Below are 19076 nucleotides of genomic sequence, written 5' to 3'. Positions count from 1 at the left end.
TTCACAAGTGCAAAACGCACTGGAAGTGTGGTAATAACGCATATACGTTTTTGCAATGGAGCAATGTGAAAGTAGCTTTACACCGTTCAGAACCTCCTGCCCCTAGCTGAATTCATGCTAATGGTACTTGCCCAGCTGATTGGTGGCCATGGGAGGCCATGGCTGCTAAAGTTTTTGAAACCTATATTAAATACTGAAATTAAATTCTAACTGTTCCCTATTCTTATGAGGAGGCGATGAACATCCAGAAGCAATGTCATCCCCTGAGGCAATCCTCTGCTTGCAGGGTGTACTTTTTCCTGTGTTCTTTCCATAGTTCATTATGGATGGACAATCCTTTTTCTTGCGGTGATTTGCAAATTAAGAGAACCAAATCAGGTGGCATCACTTTGGTTTTTTGATTTGGAGGGGATGAGAAATTGATACTTTGTTGCAAGGGTCATTGGGTAGTTGGTATAGTCTCCATGAACCCAGAACAGATATTTAACTAATTTGCAAAAAAGTATGCAAATGTAAAATAATGGTTTGAACTATTCAGAATAATGCAGGCGGTGGCAGACGCCCTCTTACCAAGCCATCTGGTCTGTACTATAGCGAGCATGTTCAGTTTAAGGACTGGTTGGATGTGTTGTACTTTGCTGGCAGAGTATTGGTGTGACAGAATTGGACTCTGCCAGTAGCTGTTGCCACTTTCACCTCTACCTCTCTGTAGTGGCTTTCCTTGTATTCATTGTTGCTGTAGTAACAGTGAGCTGTACAAACAGCAACAGCTACTCCGGTGAGGTGTTCAGTTACTTGTAGAGCAGACCTGTCTGAATAGCCTTTTTCATCTTCCCCAGGACACGGCACCTTTAATTCCAGACTGTGCGGATTTACTGTCTAGACCAGACCCCTTCCTCCTACCACCTGATGTGGGGGCAATTGTTGAGGTTCTCAAGTTCAGTCAGAAGGACATGGATGCAGCTATAGAGAAAGTTCGGCAAGAGGTGAGTGGCTTGCTAGGATGGATCAAATGGATATACATGACAATCCCTGTGTCAAAATCATGACCGATTTCCATTGATGCTGTGGGGTTGGTATTTTGTTCTATGCCAGCTTCTGCCCTGGCAACTGATGTCCGTCCTTTTTTTTTTTTTTTTTTTTTTTTTTTTTTTCCCGCCCCCAATGTACCAAAATTATATAGAAAAACATTTCTGCCGTATAACTAGAAATATTACGGAGATATCCAAAGAAAATGGAGTACAGATAAAGCATACTATCTTGAGATCATGCCAGACAGATTTAAGAGACCTTGACTAATTGCCATCTCACAGCGATAGTACCATTCCAGAAGTTGTCATGTCACCTTTTTTAGATTTGGATCATGCATACCATTAGATAGGACAGGTAGCTTGCCTGCTTATTGCAGCTTCAGGGGGATCCTTGCTGGAAACTGTGGCAGGGGCAAATAACATGGGAGATTGCCGAAGCACTCTTAAAAATTAGACCTAATAAAATGTGTTGGGTGGTCAATCAGGTTTCTAGGGTTTCAAAATGCAGGTTGCCCTGAAAATTCAGTTTCTTGAAGAAAAAAAACGACAGATCAAGTGGTCCATCAAGTCTGCCCATGTGGTGTTTTTTTTTTTTTTTTTTTCTTCTTGGGGGAAGGGGGGGGGGGGGATTCTCTTCACTTTGAGTATACAGTAGATCTATGCTTGTCCCAAGCATGTTTGAAGCTATTAACTGTTGACTGGCTCACTACCTCTGCTGCATGATCTGCCATAGAACAACCCCGATGTTCCCTAATCGGTGATTCTTTTACAGGACGCCATCTCTCAACTAGGGATAGGACTATTACAGAATTTCATGTGTGCATCAAGCTTGTCTTGTACATTTGTAGGATAAGACTTGCAACAATTTTTTTTCCCTCTATCACTGGGAGGGTCTTATATGTAAAAGGAAAGCACTTTGACTGAGGGGTCTGTGGCCTTATCACACTACTTATTCCTTGTCAGGAAAAATTTCCCTGGATGTTTGAGATCTTCTGATCAGCAAATGAATGTTGAAACTGGAATGCCTTATGATGGTTGTATCTTTAATCACTGGTTTGGGGGCAATCATTTTTGTGTGGTGGGTTTTTTTGTTTTATTTTTCTGCTCACTTTACTCTTTTTTACTCTGTTTACTTTTTTACGATCTGCTGAGCTTATACCTTCTGTTTCTAGGTTCAGGAAAAAGAATTGGAGATTTTAGAATGGAAAAATAAGCATGAAAAACTCTACATGGAATACGTGGAGATGGGGTAAGATTTTAATCTACTGGACTTTTCATCCACTATCAAGTTGGGAAGGGAGGTGGGTGTCCTCCCTCAAGTGAGGGCTAGAATCTATGGTAATTGAAATCAAAGTGTGCTATTGCATTTTATTCCTCCATACAAGCCAGTGTGTCCAAAATGCCAAACCAGTGTTAAGAAAAACTGGCCTTTTGCTTGGCTATGGACACAAAACTCCTCCAACAGTGTTTATAAGAATCGGCTGCTACACTGCAGCACAACTGGTCTGTCAGAACTTCAGCTTTGAAAAAACATAATCCGTATATCATTTATGAAAACAGGCAGGGATCTGGAATGAAGGAGATTACCTAACGATTTTCATAAATCAACTGATACACCAAGTTCTTTATTTGCGCTAATTTGAAGACTAAATAAAAAGCCATAATATCCAAAAATATATATCTATTAATAAAAAAAAATCTTTGCAAATGGTACACTGAAAGTTCAATATACAAACTTTTGTTGAGATGGAACAATTGTCAGCTGAAATATTGAATTTGAAGGAGTTTTCCAAAACAGAAAATTAATCATCAAATCTCTGAATTGTGTGATTGCAAAAGGACAAAATCAACTTTAGAACGAAAATGACAAGTTGAGCATTACTAATACCAATCTCTGCTAACAAGCAGAAGTTATATGTCCAAAACTGGGCATATCAACAACTGGTGCATGAGTCAAAAGCCAGCAATACAAGGGTTAAACCTTCTACTTGGCAGAGAATAAATGTAATTGAAACCTTTAGCAGCTCACACCCAGGCTGCTTTGTGAAGCCTAAAATCGTAAAGCCATCAAACTGGCTTCAGAATCTGAGAGTAACTAAAGTCACACCTCAGATGAGGATGAAATTCCTTCCAGTAGTCAATGTTCTCTTCCTAAATTAAAACCAATCTCCATAAAACACCCCAAAAGTGAGAGAAAATCCCAGAAGCCTGTGTGATACCACTAAAGTGATAAAATTCTTAAAAGAAAATGTGGGTCTCTTTACTAAAGGATCGTCTTGTATAATTGATCACATAGAAACCGGGGTGGACGGACAACTCATGGGGCCCCCGGGCAATAGGGGATCATGGGGCCCCTGTGTCCTTGCCCAAACTCAAAAAAGCCTATGAAAAAGGTACCAGGGGCATGTCATGGGGCCCCCTACTGACCCTGGGCCCTCGGGCAGTGCCCTAGTTTCCAAATGGTCAGTCCACCCCTGCATAGAAACCTTATGAGGAGGCGATGATGACCCTAAGTTTGAATTATGACAAATAGAACATTGAATTTGTCCCATGGGTGTTTGAGCCAAAGTACAGGTATTTCTTTACTTTCCTAGGAGAGATGGGTGTAAACGGTCAGAAGTGGTATAAAAAATAAAACAATTTGGTCCCTACTGGTCAGCTGCTGCTGCTAAAAGCCATTTTGTATTTTAAAATGTTGGCCAAAGCAAAATCCCTGAGAAGTTGTCAGTTCTCAAGAATGCCTGCAGCCTGACTGAAAAAGAAAACCCCGAATTTATCCAAGGGTTTTATGATGCTTTGCCCACATACAATAAATGCAATGCAGTAGATTTAAAAAGTCCACAGAAAAAATAGCCGAGACTCAGATTAAAATGCATCCCATAAAGTTTGAATCCCCAAAAGTTACACCAAAGCTGTTAAACTCCAGATGTCTCAGTCTGAATACGCCTAAACCCAATCTAGACTTCAAGAAGGTCCCTGCCACTGAAATCTCATTACAAATGACCTCAGTGAATGTCTTTAAGATGTATAGATAGCAATTTTGTTTTCATAATCATTTGGGTAATACATCATTTTAAATGACACTGGTCCCAGTTTGTTTAAACAGTTCTGCCAACAGAGCAACTACCTCTTAAATTTATAGCCTGTTAACAAGCTGGATGTTAGAGGTCAACTCTTGACATTTTATTTATTTATTTCAGGTACTTATATAGCGCTGTCATTTTATGCAGCACTTTACATATATATTATACATTCACATCAGTCCCTAACCCTCAAGGGGTGTACAATCTAAGGTCCCTATCTCACATGCATATGTACACATACTAGGGACAATTTAGACATGAGCCAATTAACCTACCAGCATGTCTTTGGAGTGTGGGAGGAAACCGGAGTACCCGGAGGAAACCCACGCAGGCACAGGGAGGACATGCAAACTCCAGGCAGGTGGTGCCGTGGTTGGGATTCGAACCAACGACCCTAGTACTACCAGGCAGAAGTGCTAACCATTTAGCCACTGTGCTGCCCACATGACACAAGAGTTTGCAGGAAAAATCCAGTATTATTCCTACTCATTTTCTGCCCCCATTAGGTAATTGGGATAATTTAGTAAAGAAAATCTCACCTAGAGTGACGTCTTAAATTGGGCAAGATAAGCTTTGCCCGCTGACGTAAAGCTAACATCACGGATACCATAGAGTCTTTTATGTAACGTATAATGTTAATTTTTCTGTAGCCAATTTGCAGTCACCTTATATCTACAGCTAAACCGTTTAGTCTGATATCAGTTTTGGTTAGCACCGGAGTTGATTAAATAAATTTTATTGCAGTATAAATTATCTTCATAACAATTCTCAGGAGGGAGCATTTTCATTTTTAATATCTCCCGAAGCTGACTTCAGCTTTTAGTCAATGGTTTGTTTGGTTATATATAACAAATAGACAACTTGGCGGAACATTTGTCATTGACCTCAGATTCTAAGCTCGTTGGATTGTCCTCTATATGATTTTCTAAATCAGTTCATACCAATGTAAATTTTGAGCTTTTGAATATTTGGTTGTAGCGCGATCACATCCTTGCATAGTCTCGTATTCTACTGCGTTACCAATATAACCAACTATTTAGAAATACAGCATAGGAAACTATTAATATTTGATAATATTGCTGGTTTGAATATGTAACCATTTATTTTTGATTAGCTAATTGAACTATTTTGATTTTATGATTTATCATCACTGATTATATTTTTAATTGACATTTACACGTTTTTTTATTTTTTTTGCCTATTCCTTTTTTATTTCGTCTTCAAATTAGCGCGAATAAAGAACTCAGGCTATCCGATATTTATGAAAATTATTAGGGAATCTGCTTAATTCTGTTTTCATAAACTACCGTATTTTTCGCTCCATAAGACTCACCTAGGTTTTAGAGGAGAAAAACAAGAAAAATTCTGAACCAATGGACTGCGGACACAGTACAGGAGATGGCCAAGAGACTGCGCACACAGTACAGGGGATGGCCAAGAGACTGCGGACCTTTGGGGAGGGAGGGGGAGCGGGTACCTGAATTTGACAGGTACCCGCTCCCACTTCCGCGGAGTTGTCCTCTCTAGTGCTAGCACCCGGCTGTGCTGGGTGCCCATTGAGCATGCGTGAGAAGCGCTGAGCTTTGTGAATGGCCCGCTGTCTTCTGGGACCAGTAATGTGACCCAGAAGACGCCGGCACATTCACAAAGCACAGCGCTTCTCGCGCATGTGCAGTGGACACCCGGCTGTCAAGGCCGGGTGCCCGCACTAAAGTTGCCAGCGCGGGCAGACTGCACAGCGCTGGACCGAGGAACAGGTAAGGGCCTGCTGCAGAGGAGCAGAGCAGCCGGCCTGGTATTCTAACATGGTGGTGGCGGCAGAAATACCGGACCGGCCGCTCCATATTCGCTCCATAAGACGCACTGACATTTTCCCCCTTTTTTTGGGGGGAAAAAGTGCGTCTTATGTAGCGAAAAATACGGTATTGTGTGTGGGGTCCCCCCCCCCTTCTTCCCTCAGAGCTAAAGTTCTGACGTGTTCCATGCCTCTGTCTTGGACTTTATCAGTGGGCTGGCTGCAAGAACAAGACAGCTGGCCCCCTGACACGGCTCATGTACTGCAGCGTGCCCTGAGGCCAACTAGAATCCATGACATGGGTAGGCCAGGAAACTGCAAGCATTGAATAAGTTATTTTTACCTAGGTGTGAAGCCAGAAAGTGGGGGGGGGGTATTAAATTAAAAAAATGAAATGATAAAATTTAGTATTTAACATTTCGATTTGGTTTGAGGGTTTAGTGGCATGACAAGTAGGTGGGGAGGGATACAAACCAGAAATTGCTTAAAATGATGCAGCACATGCTCTTAAATTTCATGGACTTGTGGAGATGCAGCAAATCAGCAGGCTCTTGTGTACATTTCAGCTTGATTTTGAGATCAGCTTGAGTCAGCTGGGTCTCACCTGATTTCAAGTCCTCTGAACCGCAAGCCTGCTCCAGTTCTTCTGAACAGCTTCTGGCTGCTCCTGCAAACCCTTTTGAGGTGTCTAGGTAGAAATAGTTGTGAAGATAACAAACGTTTTGTGTGTTTTTTTGTATTTTTTGTATTTTTGTTTTCTTCATTGCCATAAGTTAATTTAATATTCTCTTCTAACATTGCAGGAAAATTGTTGCTGAATTTGAAAGCACAATTGCACAAATAATAGGTAATGTATAAACCATGGCCTTGGTTGGTTTTCATGTGACCTAATATCTAAGAGAATTCTTTTGTACTTGCCATTTTTAGAGCTGAATGCCAGACAAATATAACCTAAATTAAGGTAGAACTATGGGCAAACCTCCCCCCGTCCCATTGGGGAGATTTACCTTTACTAGTCAAAACAGGAGGTGAGATAATCTCTGCAAATTAAATGAATCTCTTGGACGCCAAGGTCACCAGAACTAGTATCCCCAATGGAATATTTACTCTGTTACTTTTCTGGGAACAACCCTAAAAATAAGATTTTTTTTTTTTTCTTTCACTTTTCAGTAATAAATAACAGGACAAAAGAGGGTGAATCTCCCAAATGACGACAAAGATAGAACTGTTGGGGTTCTAATCCATCTCCACTCTATCCAAAACTGACATTTTTGCCTTTAGTTATACTTTAATGTCACTCTGCATTTAATTTGTAATCACAATGTATTTTATAAATGCAACCAATGTAAGTACCTTGACTTGGTACCAGCCTCTTACTATCCCCTATAATGGCAAGAAGTGGGAGGAGCAGGACTGGGAGCCAATGGAAATGTACTGTCAAGGAACATGCTGATAGGGAGTGGTATGTGTGAAATGAATGGATTTCAATGTTCTGTGGAGAACACTGAAGTTGCAGTTATTGTAAACCTTCTCTTCTGTCCTGCTCATGAATTTTTACTCCTACAGCGGACTCTCAAAGACAAAAGGAAATGGCGAAGCTAGAGCTAAATAAAGTGGTGGAGGAAAAACAGCAAGTTCAGGTGGACCTAAACTCGATGGAAAAATCCTTTTCCGATTTATTTAAAAGATTTGAAAAGCAGAAGGAGGTCTTGGAAGGATATCGCAAGGTAATGGTTATCATCCTAAACTGGACCTATAGTGCATGGACCCATTTATTGCCGTGTGTATGTACATATACACCTAATTTTAGGTATTAAAGAAAAAAAAAAAGAACTTGCTATAAATCTAGGTTTTGAGCATCCAGAGCTAGGTAACAATGGCATCCAAAGGGAAAGGAAGCGTCTGTTCCCACAATATCTGAGAAGGGATGTTGTGGGAAGGTTACAGCCTAAAGGATAATAATCATAATATTAAAGCCAAAAAAGATGGAGGTACTGTAATAACAGCATATCCAAATACGCTCCATACCTTCTGTGGATGTTGATGCTCAAATTGCCACACCTGCAAAATAGTCACATTGACCTGTGAAATTGTCATCTGACCACTGCCCTGCCCACTATTCCACCTCTGGAAATGGCACCAGGTCATAGTGCAGCAGGGACGTCCCACTAGGCACACAGGAACCTCAAGCAAGCTCATCCTGCCAACATCTGCCAGGGCAAAAGAGTAGGGAAGAAAAGTAATAAAACCTCCAACACCCCAGTAAGTCAACACATCCAAAGTGCCACCCCAAGGTATACCCAGGAGCACCTCTTCCCCCACATCGAATCCTGCGTAGTAAATGGAGTGCACCACACAATATGGGGCAAAAGCACTCCCTTGTGACAAAAATAGATTCCATCACTATAGTTAAAATATACAGACATATGCATGCTCCTCTCAGGTCTAAACTGCATTGCTGCAGGCAGGAGGAACATTTTTAAATTTTTTTTCACACTCCAGCCTCTGTGATCATTCTGGCTATAACCACCTAACCTGTAATGGTAGGGAGGGTTGTGTGTGAAGACCTGTGTGCATAGACTATGCAGGCACTTGGCATATCTGAGACTAGGTCCATTTTAAATGTATAGTACAAGTATACCACTAAATGGATATATGGGAACGGTTTTACTTGCCAAGTAGTGTAATCTGTTGTGATGCTGGGAAATTTTTGAACCTGTGACTGTCTTTCTAGAACGAAGAGGCCCTTAAGAAATGTGTTGAGGATTACCTGGCCAGAATTAAGAAGGAAGAGCAAAGATATCAGGCACTGAAGGCACATGCAGAAGAAAAATTAAACCGGTACATAAAATGTATTCGTTGTACAGGTGCATTGTCTTGATAACCTTAAGTGAAATTGCTTAACTGCTTGCCGACTGCCTAACATACTATTATGTGGCATAGCAGCCTCTCTGTGCTGGATCACGTACCTAGTGTGTGATCTGCGTGCGCCTGCTGGTCCAGTGGTGCTGTGATTTGTTGAAGCACAAGCTGATCAGAAGGTCCCAGCCAATGAATGATTTCCGGGACCTGCTGATCGGCTTGGTGATTCATGGAAGAGAGCTCTGTGTAAATTAGTGAAGTGCAACACTATTAATACCATCAAAATAAACTCAAACCATACAAATATTTTTTGTGGGATTTTTCTCTTAGTGGTAGATGTTCCACTCAAGGACAATGAGACTTGGTGAAATCAGTGACACTGAGGTCCAAAAAGGACTAAAAGCTAAACTTCACCTTTCACTATACATTACAGCTTGGCCCAAACGAACTGTCCTCCACTAGCGTGTGAGGCCACTAGATGTGCGGTATAAACTGTATGTAGCTGCGGCTACATACAGCATACTGCACTATGTTCCGGGTTTGAGCCAAGACTTCTAGTCTTAGACCCGGAACGGAACACAGTCTATCACAGAGGTACTCAGCCAGTCAGAGGAAGCTTTTGTGTTCATTTATGGAATACGTTGCTAACTCTGGCTCAGTGCCGCTGTGATGGACTCTGTGTTCCGGGTCTAAGACTAGAAGTCTTGGCTCAAACCCGGAACAGTGCAGTATGCTGTATGTAGCTGCAGCTACATACGGTTTATACCGCACATCTAGTGGCCCAAACTAAAGAATAGCGAAAGGTGGAGAATGGCTTTAAGTTCCAGGGAGATGTGATTACCCAGGTACTCACTGTTGAACCCATTATAAATGGGTTTTGGTTGTCACTTGAGTTTGCAGGTTTGTCAATGGAGGAAAAAAAGATAGACTTGAATCAATTTATTCTCATGCCGGAATAATATCCAAAATCATTAAAGTGTTACTAAACCCAGGACCCTGCATTCACTTTATCTGGTCTCCCACAGTACACACAACATGGAAATGTAATTATTTTAGTAAATATAAACTGCTAAATACTTTTTCTCATCAGCAGTTACTTGTGACTTCTATCAGTGTTCAGTTGAGCACTGGTTAAAGCTTGTTGGAGGAATTTTTATTTTGCTCTAGGAGGTTGCAGAACCCCCGACTCTCTGGAGAGTGCTGATTGGCCCTGTGCTGATCACATGCACTCTCCCAAGAAGAAAAAAAAAACCTATAGCAATACACACCAAACTGAGCACGTGCAGAGTGACTCCACATGATATGTCTTATCAGGAGATGAGAGGGGGACACTGGAAAAAGACAGGATCAAACCGTTTTTACACAATGCAGAGGATTAACCCTTTAGGTTCCTCAGTGAGTATAACAAGCATGTCTTACTGCATATACAGACTGATTTTTACTGTTCTGGGTTTAGTAACACTTTAAAAGTCTGCAGGGTGGTTGCCAAAGGGGAGGTCTGAGCATCGTTAAGGTATCAGCATGTAGTGATCACTTGTCCTCCAATATCCCCATCCGCAAACCATGAATACATGGGTTGGCACGAATCAGTAGCCAGGGATCCCATGGCCAAAGCAAAGAGGCCCAGAGATGGGGCAGCCCTGTTTTGTGCCCCTATGAAGAGTAAAGGGGGTAGACAGAAACGTATTGGTAAATAGCCTGACCTTAGGAGCCACATAGAGCAACTTTTTTCCCATAATTTTATTTTTATTGAATTTTTTTTAACATTATACCAAAAAAAAGCAAAGAAACAACTTGAGAGACTAGGATCAAACAAGGATCACTAACTGTTTCACATAGAAACACTAACAAAATATACTGCTAAACTGGATGGGATTATGCCAAAGAAGTAAAAAATGCAAATACACAGGAAAAACGAAGAGAGAAAATGTAGCCCAGAGTGTCAAGTTGGCTCGTAGGGACGAAGGTAAATTGTAGGACCCCAAGAACACACTAGAGGAGTAAGGTTGAGAGCATAGAAGCCAAAGGATTGGATCCAAATGAAGTAACTTGAGCCATTGGATAAATTTTGTCCAAAACCAAAGTTGGTCCCCTAGAGCTATGGCTGTTTGACAGTCAAACTTTCTTAGTGTCAAGAGAAGCAATAACTCAGGTAATGAGAATTAAAAATAGGTCACATACCAACCATAAACGCACTGACATCTGCTTGTTTCTCAATACAGAGCTAATGAGGAAATTGCTCAAGTAAGGACCAAATTCAAGGCTGAAGCAACAGCCCTCCAGGCAACACTACGCAAAGAACAGATGAAGGTCCAGTCTCTGGAGCGCACTTTAGAACAAAAGGTCAGTCCCCTTTCTTGTGCACTGAGGGACACCGAGATCTTAAATCTGCAGGTTCACTGTCACATACAGATTGGAACACTAGCAAACAAAACTGTAGGCCAATCCAGGGTAACGCCTCTTTCTACCAGCATACCTCAGATTTTTTTTTTTCCCTGGGAGGATGGACTTGTTTTCAGCTCTGCTGTGTGAAGGCTACTTTTTTTTTTTTTTTTTTTTTTTTTTTGCTAGTTTGTGCCACATTTTGGAGTTTAATTATCCAGCAGGCTCTGGATGCAAAAGCAACCTTCAGGCACTGGGTTCCACATGAGGCAATGTCTAGACTCTCTTCTGGTAAAAGTTAGCCGCAGAACACTTTCTAGGTCTAGAGCCACTGGTATTGCCTCAGCACTTGCCCTATCTCTGTTGGGCCAAGCATTAAGAACTACCTCTTTACATATTATATAAGTCACTGGGCACCTTTTTATTCCTTGGGGGGGAAGGGTGGGGGGGTTGCCATAAGGGGGGTTAACACTGCAAAACTGAGCACTGGCACCTGCTGGGTGAAATGTGTTTTTCTCTGTTCTCCATGTGGTCCTAAAACATCTCTGCACTGCTGCTCTGGCTTTCTAAGAGCCATGTGGAACTTTTTTTAATCTGACAGTCCAGCTGTGCCCCAGTACACTTTCTAGTGGCTCTGTTGCTGCTTTCAGCATGTTTGCTGATGTCTGCTGCTTGGATTGGCGCCTATCCAATTCTAGCAGTCCACTTTAGCTAATTTGGGTGTAGCTGCATCCTCTAGCACAACAGTCGTGCAAACCTCAGCCAAACGTGTAAACTTTGTGGGGCAAATAACCGTTATTTGTGGACTGCTGAAACAAATGTGCCCCAATGGCCTCTCTGCAGACTCTAGATCTGATTTTGTCTACGGCCCAGAGTTATTGGCCATAGAGAATGTCTGTCTGATTTTGCGTCTTTTTTTTTTTTTTTTTTTTTTTTTTCTCCATTCCTTGACTGAGCTTAACCTTTTGAAGTAGCAGTCTATTGATTTTACTCCCAAATTTCAGAAGATTTAAACTAACGCAGCAGCCATCAGCAGAATGGACATTTCAAATTGATTGTAAGTACTTTCCCTTGAGCTGTGTTTTGGGGGTTTTTTTGGTCGGTGTTTTTTGCCACCAACTGCTAGTGTAAGTAAAGCCTATAGGTGCACCAGCTTCTCATTTAACTATCTCTAGGTGGCTCAGACCTTTCAAGCTTATGGTCTCAAGGTAACCGGTTCCACCCCTTCCTGTCAAGGGGCACTCTGAATCTGTGAATGCCTCTTAGGCTTTTTTGCATCAATCAATGGTTTTCCAGATTTGCAAGGTGGATGTTAAGGCTTCATTTGATTCCAGCTTCAAGTGTAAAGTCCCTTTTTAGTCAGCTGCTTGAACTACAGGCAGTATAACCTGATTCAAGAGTTCATGTTTCCCTCAAACACGGGTAACACAGGGTTCCCCTTTTCTGGCTTTAACGCTATCAGTACCTAAGCACATTATTATAGGCAGAGGATTTGGGAGTTCACTATATTGTTTCTAAGGTTGTCCTGGAGTAATGTCCTGTTAGAACACCACTCCCATAATATGACAAAGGCATATTTTTCTCTGCAACTATGTCTGAGTTCTTAGTCTCTTAGCACTTCTAGAGCCTTCGGTTTTCAGGGGTCAGAATTGCTACTCATCTGTTCTCCTGGTTCCTATTCAGAAGTGGAACCACTTTTCCTTGAGGATATTATGAAGGAAAATATTGAGTACTCTAATTTTGTAGCGGAGGTTGCAGAAAATTTTGCCTTCCTCCTACATTATGAGGTGCAAGATGGTTTTGCACCAAATGCAGTCTACTGTGAACTCAGTATCTGATGTGGCGAGTTTGGTTTTTTTTTTTTAGTGCCCATGGGGACATGTTTAGGCTGTGGGAAGTCATGTTCTGTTAGGTGAGTGCAGAAGACTTTTACAAGCACAGATTGTATACTTCTGAGTTCTGACCCAACCTTGAAAGGGTATTCACTCCTAAGTTTTTTTTGTTTTTTTGTCGTCGTCCCCCCCCCCCCCGTTCAGCCCTCTGAACAAAAAATGTATAGGCTGCTTCACTAGGTTTTTCACTCTTTCCATGCATAAGGCTAAGCCTCTCCTTTCGTTACCCATTGAAGGAGCACCCCCACTCTTAGGAGTGAGGGGGAATGTCTGGGTCAAAAGTTCTTTACCAATGGTTCAAACTCCAGATTGGTGCAATCTAATTTCAAATGTGTTCAAAGTAGTCTCCATTTCTGCTCCCTCGCTTTTTGCCTTCCAATCTGCAGATTACCTGGCTGATGACCTACTGGAGGACTTGGCTGCAAACATCCAGAAGACAATTCGGTTCCTTTTTAAACCTTTGGCTGGATAGTCGACTTTTAAAACTCTGCTCTCCAGCCCTTGCTGTATGGAGTACCTGGGTCTAATTTTTGGACACCATCCAAGCCAGAATTTTTCTTCCCTCTATAAAAGGATGATTCACTGAAGTACCACACAAGGACCCTTAGGTCAAAATGGCAGCCCTCAGTTTGATTCTGCGTGAGGTTTCTGGGCTTGAATGGTACCCTCCTTTTTTTTTTTTATGGCAGTTTTTTCCCAGTTTCTCTCCAGGCCTTCTAAATATAATAAACTGATGACATGAAACAAGTCAGCTAAATCCTTGGTGTGCCCATGTCTTCTTTCCAGCCATACAAAGCTCTCCCTGATTTAGTGGCTCTCATGCCCTAGACTTGAAGGGATTTCCTTCACATGCCCTTGAAGGGGGTGACAGCGGATGTCAGCCTTACAGGCTTAGACAGGAGATCTGGTCCCCACAGGAGTTGAAACGTTCCCTTAACATCCTGGAACTGACAGCAAATGGGATTGTCTAATAACGGACCTTCCTTCTGAAAGGTCACCCACCCAGTTAGTTTATGTAGGCCACTGCGGTGGCATTGTCCACCTGTACCCTCTCAGGGGGCAACAAAAGCCAGACTAAAGGCTGATCTTTTAGATGGAAACATTTGAGCTTTTGGCCCTTCACATCCCTGGAGTACACAATGGGCAGGTGGGCTTAAGCTGCCATCACCCAGACTGACCGATACTAAAAACTGTCTGGGTGCAGAGCCCACTCCAAAGGTTGGAAAAAAAACAATTTCAACAGCAAGCTGTAATTCTGGTGATTCCTGGGACTCAATACGAGCTGGTTTATGCCTTCCCTCTGATAAAAAATCTTCCTGACTGCTGCACAAGATGAAGGAAAATGTTTAGGTGATTCTCATTGCACCAGTTTGGTCCATTAGGATGTGGCACAGCCATACTTAGAATTCTGGTGAACAAGCCTTGGCTTTATCCACAGGCCAGATCTACTGGCTCAAGGGTCCCCTCTTCTATCCTAATTAGTAGCTAGTTTTAAAAGGCATGACTGAAAGCCATTCTGACTTTTCCCCACTTTACTCAGACAAAGGAAATCCAACTTCCGTAAGGTTTACTATCGCAAATGCAGTGCTTGGTGCGAGGACAGGAGTCTGAGTCACTTGTTTCACTTATATTTTGGCCTTTCTTTGGTTAGGTCTTGTTTAGTATTTTGCCCAGAATACTTTACTGTCAAGGGACAGCTTTCTATTTTAACCATTTTATTCCAGAAACCTCTTGTCTTACAATCTTTCATCAGGACTTTTTCTTCAGAGTATAAATCTCCCCAGTTCGATTTCCTGTGTCACCTTGAAATCTCAACCTGGTGCTCTGTCGGAGACCTCTTTTCAACCAAACGATTTTATTGGAAGACTTCCCTTGAAAGGTTTGCTTTCTTGTAGCCCTTACATCAGTTATTACAGGGAAGATTTGCTAACATGTCTTGTTTTACACAGTGGTCTTGAGACCAAAACCTTCCTACCAAAGGTGATCTTTCCAGGAGAACATGTTTAGGCTCAGGAAAAATGGAAGAAAAAACTGCCAAGGAAAGCACCCTACGTTACCTAGGTTTTCAGTATTTGCTTTCCAGAATTGCAAGGTCACCACCTGGTCCTCTGTTCACATTTTCAAAGATCTACCAGGATGTCCAAGCCTTGGCCACAAGGTGCTTCATGCTGTCTTCTTTAAGTACAGCCAAAGCTCTTTTGGCTGTATTACTATACATCACAGAAGTGCAGTTTTTTTTTTCTGCAGTCCTGTGACCAGTTTTCAGCTGATGGCTGAAAACAGGTCACTGAGTTCTCATCCTTAGAGCAGTCAGGGGACAGATGCAGCATCCACCTTGATAAGGTATGACTTTTTAAAAAGTTTCACATACTTAAGTTTTGTTTTTTTTTTTTTTTTGTTCTGTGTCTGGGAGGGGGGGTTCTTCCACCTCGTGTTCTTGTGGACCTGTTGACAGTTCTGTTAGCTATGTTGCCCACCCCTCAGTTTATTGCTTGAGTATATTCAGTAGTCTGCGTAAAACTCCTGTACTGTAGGATAATTTTGACTTTTCTGTAAACTCCTCATCTTGGAATACAAGACACAAGCCCTTGTCTTGGTCACTCCTTACTGCTTGCTTAAAAAGTGGGATCTGAGCGGGCAGGGTTATATAGTGAGCTCTGGGGGCAGCCCTAGCAAGTTCTGTGTCCTGTAATCCCACCTTGAATAATTGACAGGGAAATCAAAGTTCTTTTTTAATGATCGCATCTTTCTAAAATGTTCTTTCTGCTGTGCATTTCACCTTCCTTGATCTGTTCAGTTACTGGTTATACAGACCTACTTACCAGTCAAAACTGAGTTATATCCATTTTGTGTGCAGTGTGAAGGTTGGTATCTCTTATGTCTTCTCTGCTAGCTGGGAACCTGCTTGGGGTATTCCTCCCACCCACCCCAAACTACACTACAGGGTGCATTATTTAATGATGCTTCAACTGTCCTCAGGGTCACAACCAGGTTTTTTTTTTTTCTTCTAGATGGACATGTGATGTTTTTAGAAGGTGCGGATTATGGATATCGTTCTATTTAAGTGTTCTTACATGGCAAGACCACTTACTGTTATCTCACATATATATATTCTTATAGCCAAATTTACTACCCTAACTCCTCCCACAGTTTTTACACTACATAAACAGTAATATACCGAAACGTGCAGATTGTTCCCGATTGGTGTGCTATTACTTTGTGGAACGTTTCGCCGAATGGTTCACGAAATATCGACGTTTTTTGTGGTGAAATTGGTCCCATAGGAATGAATGGCGCAATGTTCAAAACTAGAGTGGGAGCTGACAAAAGCTAGAGTGTGACCTGAAAAATCAGGACATGATTTCTAAACTGCCATCACTCCCTCATTTTCAAGCCCACCTACACAAATCTTATATCAAAACGTTCAGCTATCCCTGCTGCCACTAAAAATGTCCACGGCTAAGCCATAGTCCTGATAGTTTTCACAATATTACCATTTGTTTGCAACTCACGCCACCCATTGACCGTTTCACAGTTACTCCAACCACACAACCAGTTACTCAAGCCACTCCAGTTGTAGACTATTGGTGGAGGCAAGAACACTTCACACAATTTCCCCAGAAATTGTAGCTTTTCTAGTTGAATCTATAGTTGTAAATTTTTTCTTTTCACTGTTGTGCCACTAACTCTCCCCTTTCCCCCCTCATTTCAGTCAAAAGAAAATGATGAACTGACAAAGATATGTGATGACTTGATCATGAAGATGGAAAAAATCTGAGAAGTGGTCCAAGCACTTTTGTACAATATTGTTTGCGTTGTAGCACTGTTTTTGTCTTTTGTCTCTTTATATGTTAAAAACTAATAAATAGAATTTTTAACTTACACTGTTGTCTTTGACTGTTTGTTACCATTTAACCCTGTTCTAAAAGGAACCAGGGGCTTACAATGCTGTCTTGTTATCACACGGACTCACTTGCTGGAAAACAATCATTTGCAATACCCTGTTTCCCCAAAAATAAGACCTGCTCCGAAAATAAGACCTAGTACTACTTTTGGGAATTGTTAAAATATAAGACCTACCCTGAAAATAAGACCTAGTTGTGATCAGGGCTTTTTTTCCAGCCAGAACGTGGCGGAATGCTGTTCCGCCACCTCTGGCACTGGCCCTGTGCACATCAATATCTACTGTCTCTTATAAACAAAGAAACGCAGCTTTTGTGCTTGCAAGTGACAGTCCCTCTTGTAAGTGACAGTCCCTCTTGTAAGTGACAGTCCCTCTTGTAAGTGACAGTCCCTCTTGTAAGTGACAGTCCCTCTTGTAAGTGACAGTCCCTCTTGTAAGTGACAGTCCCTCTTGTAAGTGACAGTCCCTCTTGTAAGTGACAGTCCCTCTTGTAAGTGACAGTCCCTCTTGTAAGTGACAGTCCCTCTTGTAAGTGACAGCACCATCCGCTCCCACAGAACCTCCCTACCTCTGTACTCACTGTGGGACAGGGAAGGAACAGACATCGGCGGGTGCAGTGTGTAGGGGCGGGGCATCTCATCCTGCAGCCTAATGCATGGAAGCTGATGCCCCAGGGGTGATCACCGGCCAGTGGGGAAGAGGTGGAGCGGTGAGTAAGTGCACTTGGTGCACTGTGTGGAAAGATAGGACCTAAAACGGGAGTTACTATAGAGAGGGGCCGGCTGCTGACAGCTGTGTTTTGTAAAGCTAGCTAACCATATGAGGGAAGTGGAGGGGGATGGGGGGATGTGCAAAGGTGAGCTGCAGTCAGATGTTGCAGAGGTATATTTACAGGTGAGTTGAAGACATGGTGCATAGGTGAGCTGTAGCTGGGGGGGTGCAGAGGTGAGCTGAGTTGCCCACCTCTGCAAACCCAAGGCTACAGCTCGGCTCTGCACCTCCTGCCCAAAGCTTGTCCCTATAGCCCCAGCCACAGCTCACCTCTGCATCCCCTGTCCACAACTCACCCCTGCACCCTGTCTGTGGCTCATCTCTGCACCCTGTTTGAGACTCACCTGTCAATTCACCCCTGCAACACCAGACTGCAGCTCACAACTGTCATCAGCCGGCCCTCTTTATAGTAACCCTCATCCACAACTGCCTGTCAATTCACCTCTGCACCCCCTGTCCAAACTGTGCATTAAAAAATAAGACCTACCCTGAAAATAAGACCTAGTGTGTTTTATTGAGCCCAAAAAAATATAAGACCGTGTCTTATTTTCGGGGAAACACGGTAGTATTCCAATGAGACCCAACATTTTGGTTATATTTGTCAGGATCAGCATAACTTTTAAACCCCCCCCCCCAGGATAAGGTCATCAGTGGCAGCCAATGTATGTACATTTCATAAGTTAGTATGGCAATTCTGGTCCCTGTACTTTACAAACTATAGAAACTGCCATTGCTATTTTGGAAGGTACCTAAAGCAAGCGGGCTCATGCTGATCTCATTTTTAGTGCATGTGTTGGACACTACTAGAGACTGCAGGGTGTTTGTTTTCACAATGCAATAGTTGCTATAGTCTCTCACCTCTGCCAGTGGTTTGATGGATTTTAAAACTTTTATTCATGACGAGGGAAGGTGCCTTACTGTAATGTGTTTTGGTAACTGTTGAACTGTTCTTGCAGTGCTTTTAATGATTGCCTTTTAAAACTCTCCTCCAAGAATCCCTATTTGGCAAATGAGAGGCACCAATAGGCATCCTTCCCTTAAATGTAGGCTTTACGCATTAGTTGAAATTACAGGATTAGTGAAATTTAATGTTTTGGATTACTTCTATTCAGGTTTACACTGTTCTATACAATTTTACTAATTGCCACTAGAGGGCAACCTATTACAAAACACTCTGGAAACCTTTTAGGATTGAAGACTTTCTAACAGGATCAAAAAAATTAGGTCACACAAATGGCAGCCATACTGAAATTTTAGTTTCTTCTGTCACAATACTTTTTTATTGAATTTACTTGAGCGAGATGGCAAGGTACAGAGTATACAACATATAGTCCAGCATACAGTGAAACAAATATA

General features: G+C 42.1%; 1 protein-coding gene across 2 annotated transcripts in view; it reads left to right on the top strand.

Annotated features, from left to right (window-relative positions):
* The window catches only part of TACC3 (transforming acidic coiled-coil containing protein 3), a 53765-nt gene extending 36838 nt beyond the window's left edge, over positions 1-16927 (top strand). For both annotated transcript variants that reach the window (XM_089692271.1, XM_089692270.1), the window contains exons 10-16: positions 840-986; positions 2204-2280; positions 6713-6756; positions 7476-7636; positions 8644-8750; positions 10994-11114; positions 16758-16927. In XM_089692271.1, coding sequence (XP_089548397.1) covers positions 840-986; positions 2204-2280; positions 6713-6756; positions 7476-7636; positions 8644-8750; positions 10994-11114; positions 16758-16823 — 723 coding nt within the window. In that variant the 3' untranslated portion in view covers positions 16824-16927. The remainder of the gene's footprint in view (positions 1-839; positions 987-2203; positions 2281-6712; positions 6757-7475; positions 7637-8643; positions 8751-10993; positions 11115-16757) is intronic.
* The last annotated feature ends 2149 nt before the right edge of the window (positions 16928-19076 follow it).

The sequence above is a fragment of the Staurois parvus genome, unplaced genomic scaffold (assembly GCF_062004578.1).
Source record: "Staurois parvus isolate SC_StPar_1 unplaced genomic scaffold, SC_StPar_1.0 ptg000581l, whole genome shotgun sequence".
Lineage (NCBI taxonomy): Eukaryota > Metazoa > Chordata > Amphibia > Anura > Ranidae > Staurois > Staurois parvus.
The sequence above is the reverse complement of the archived record's forward strand: the minus strand, read 5'-3'. Positions and strand labels throughout refer to the sequence as shown.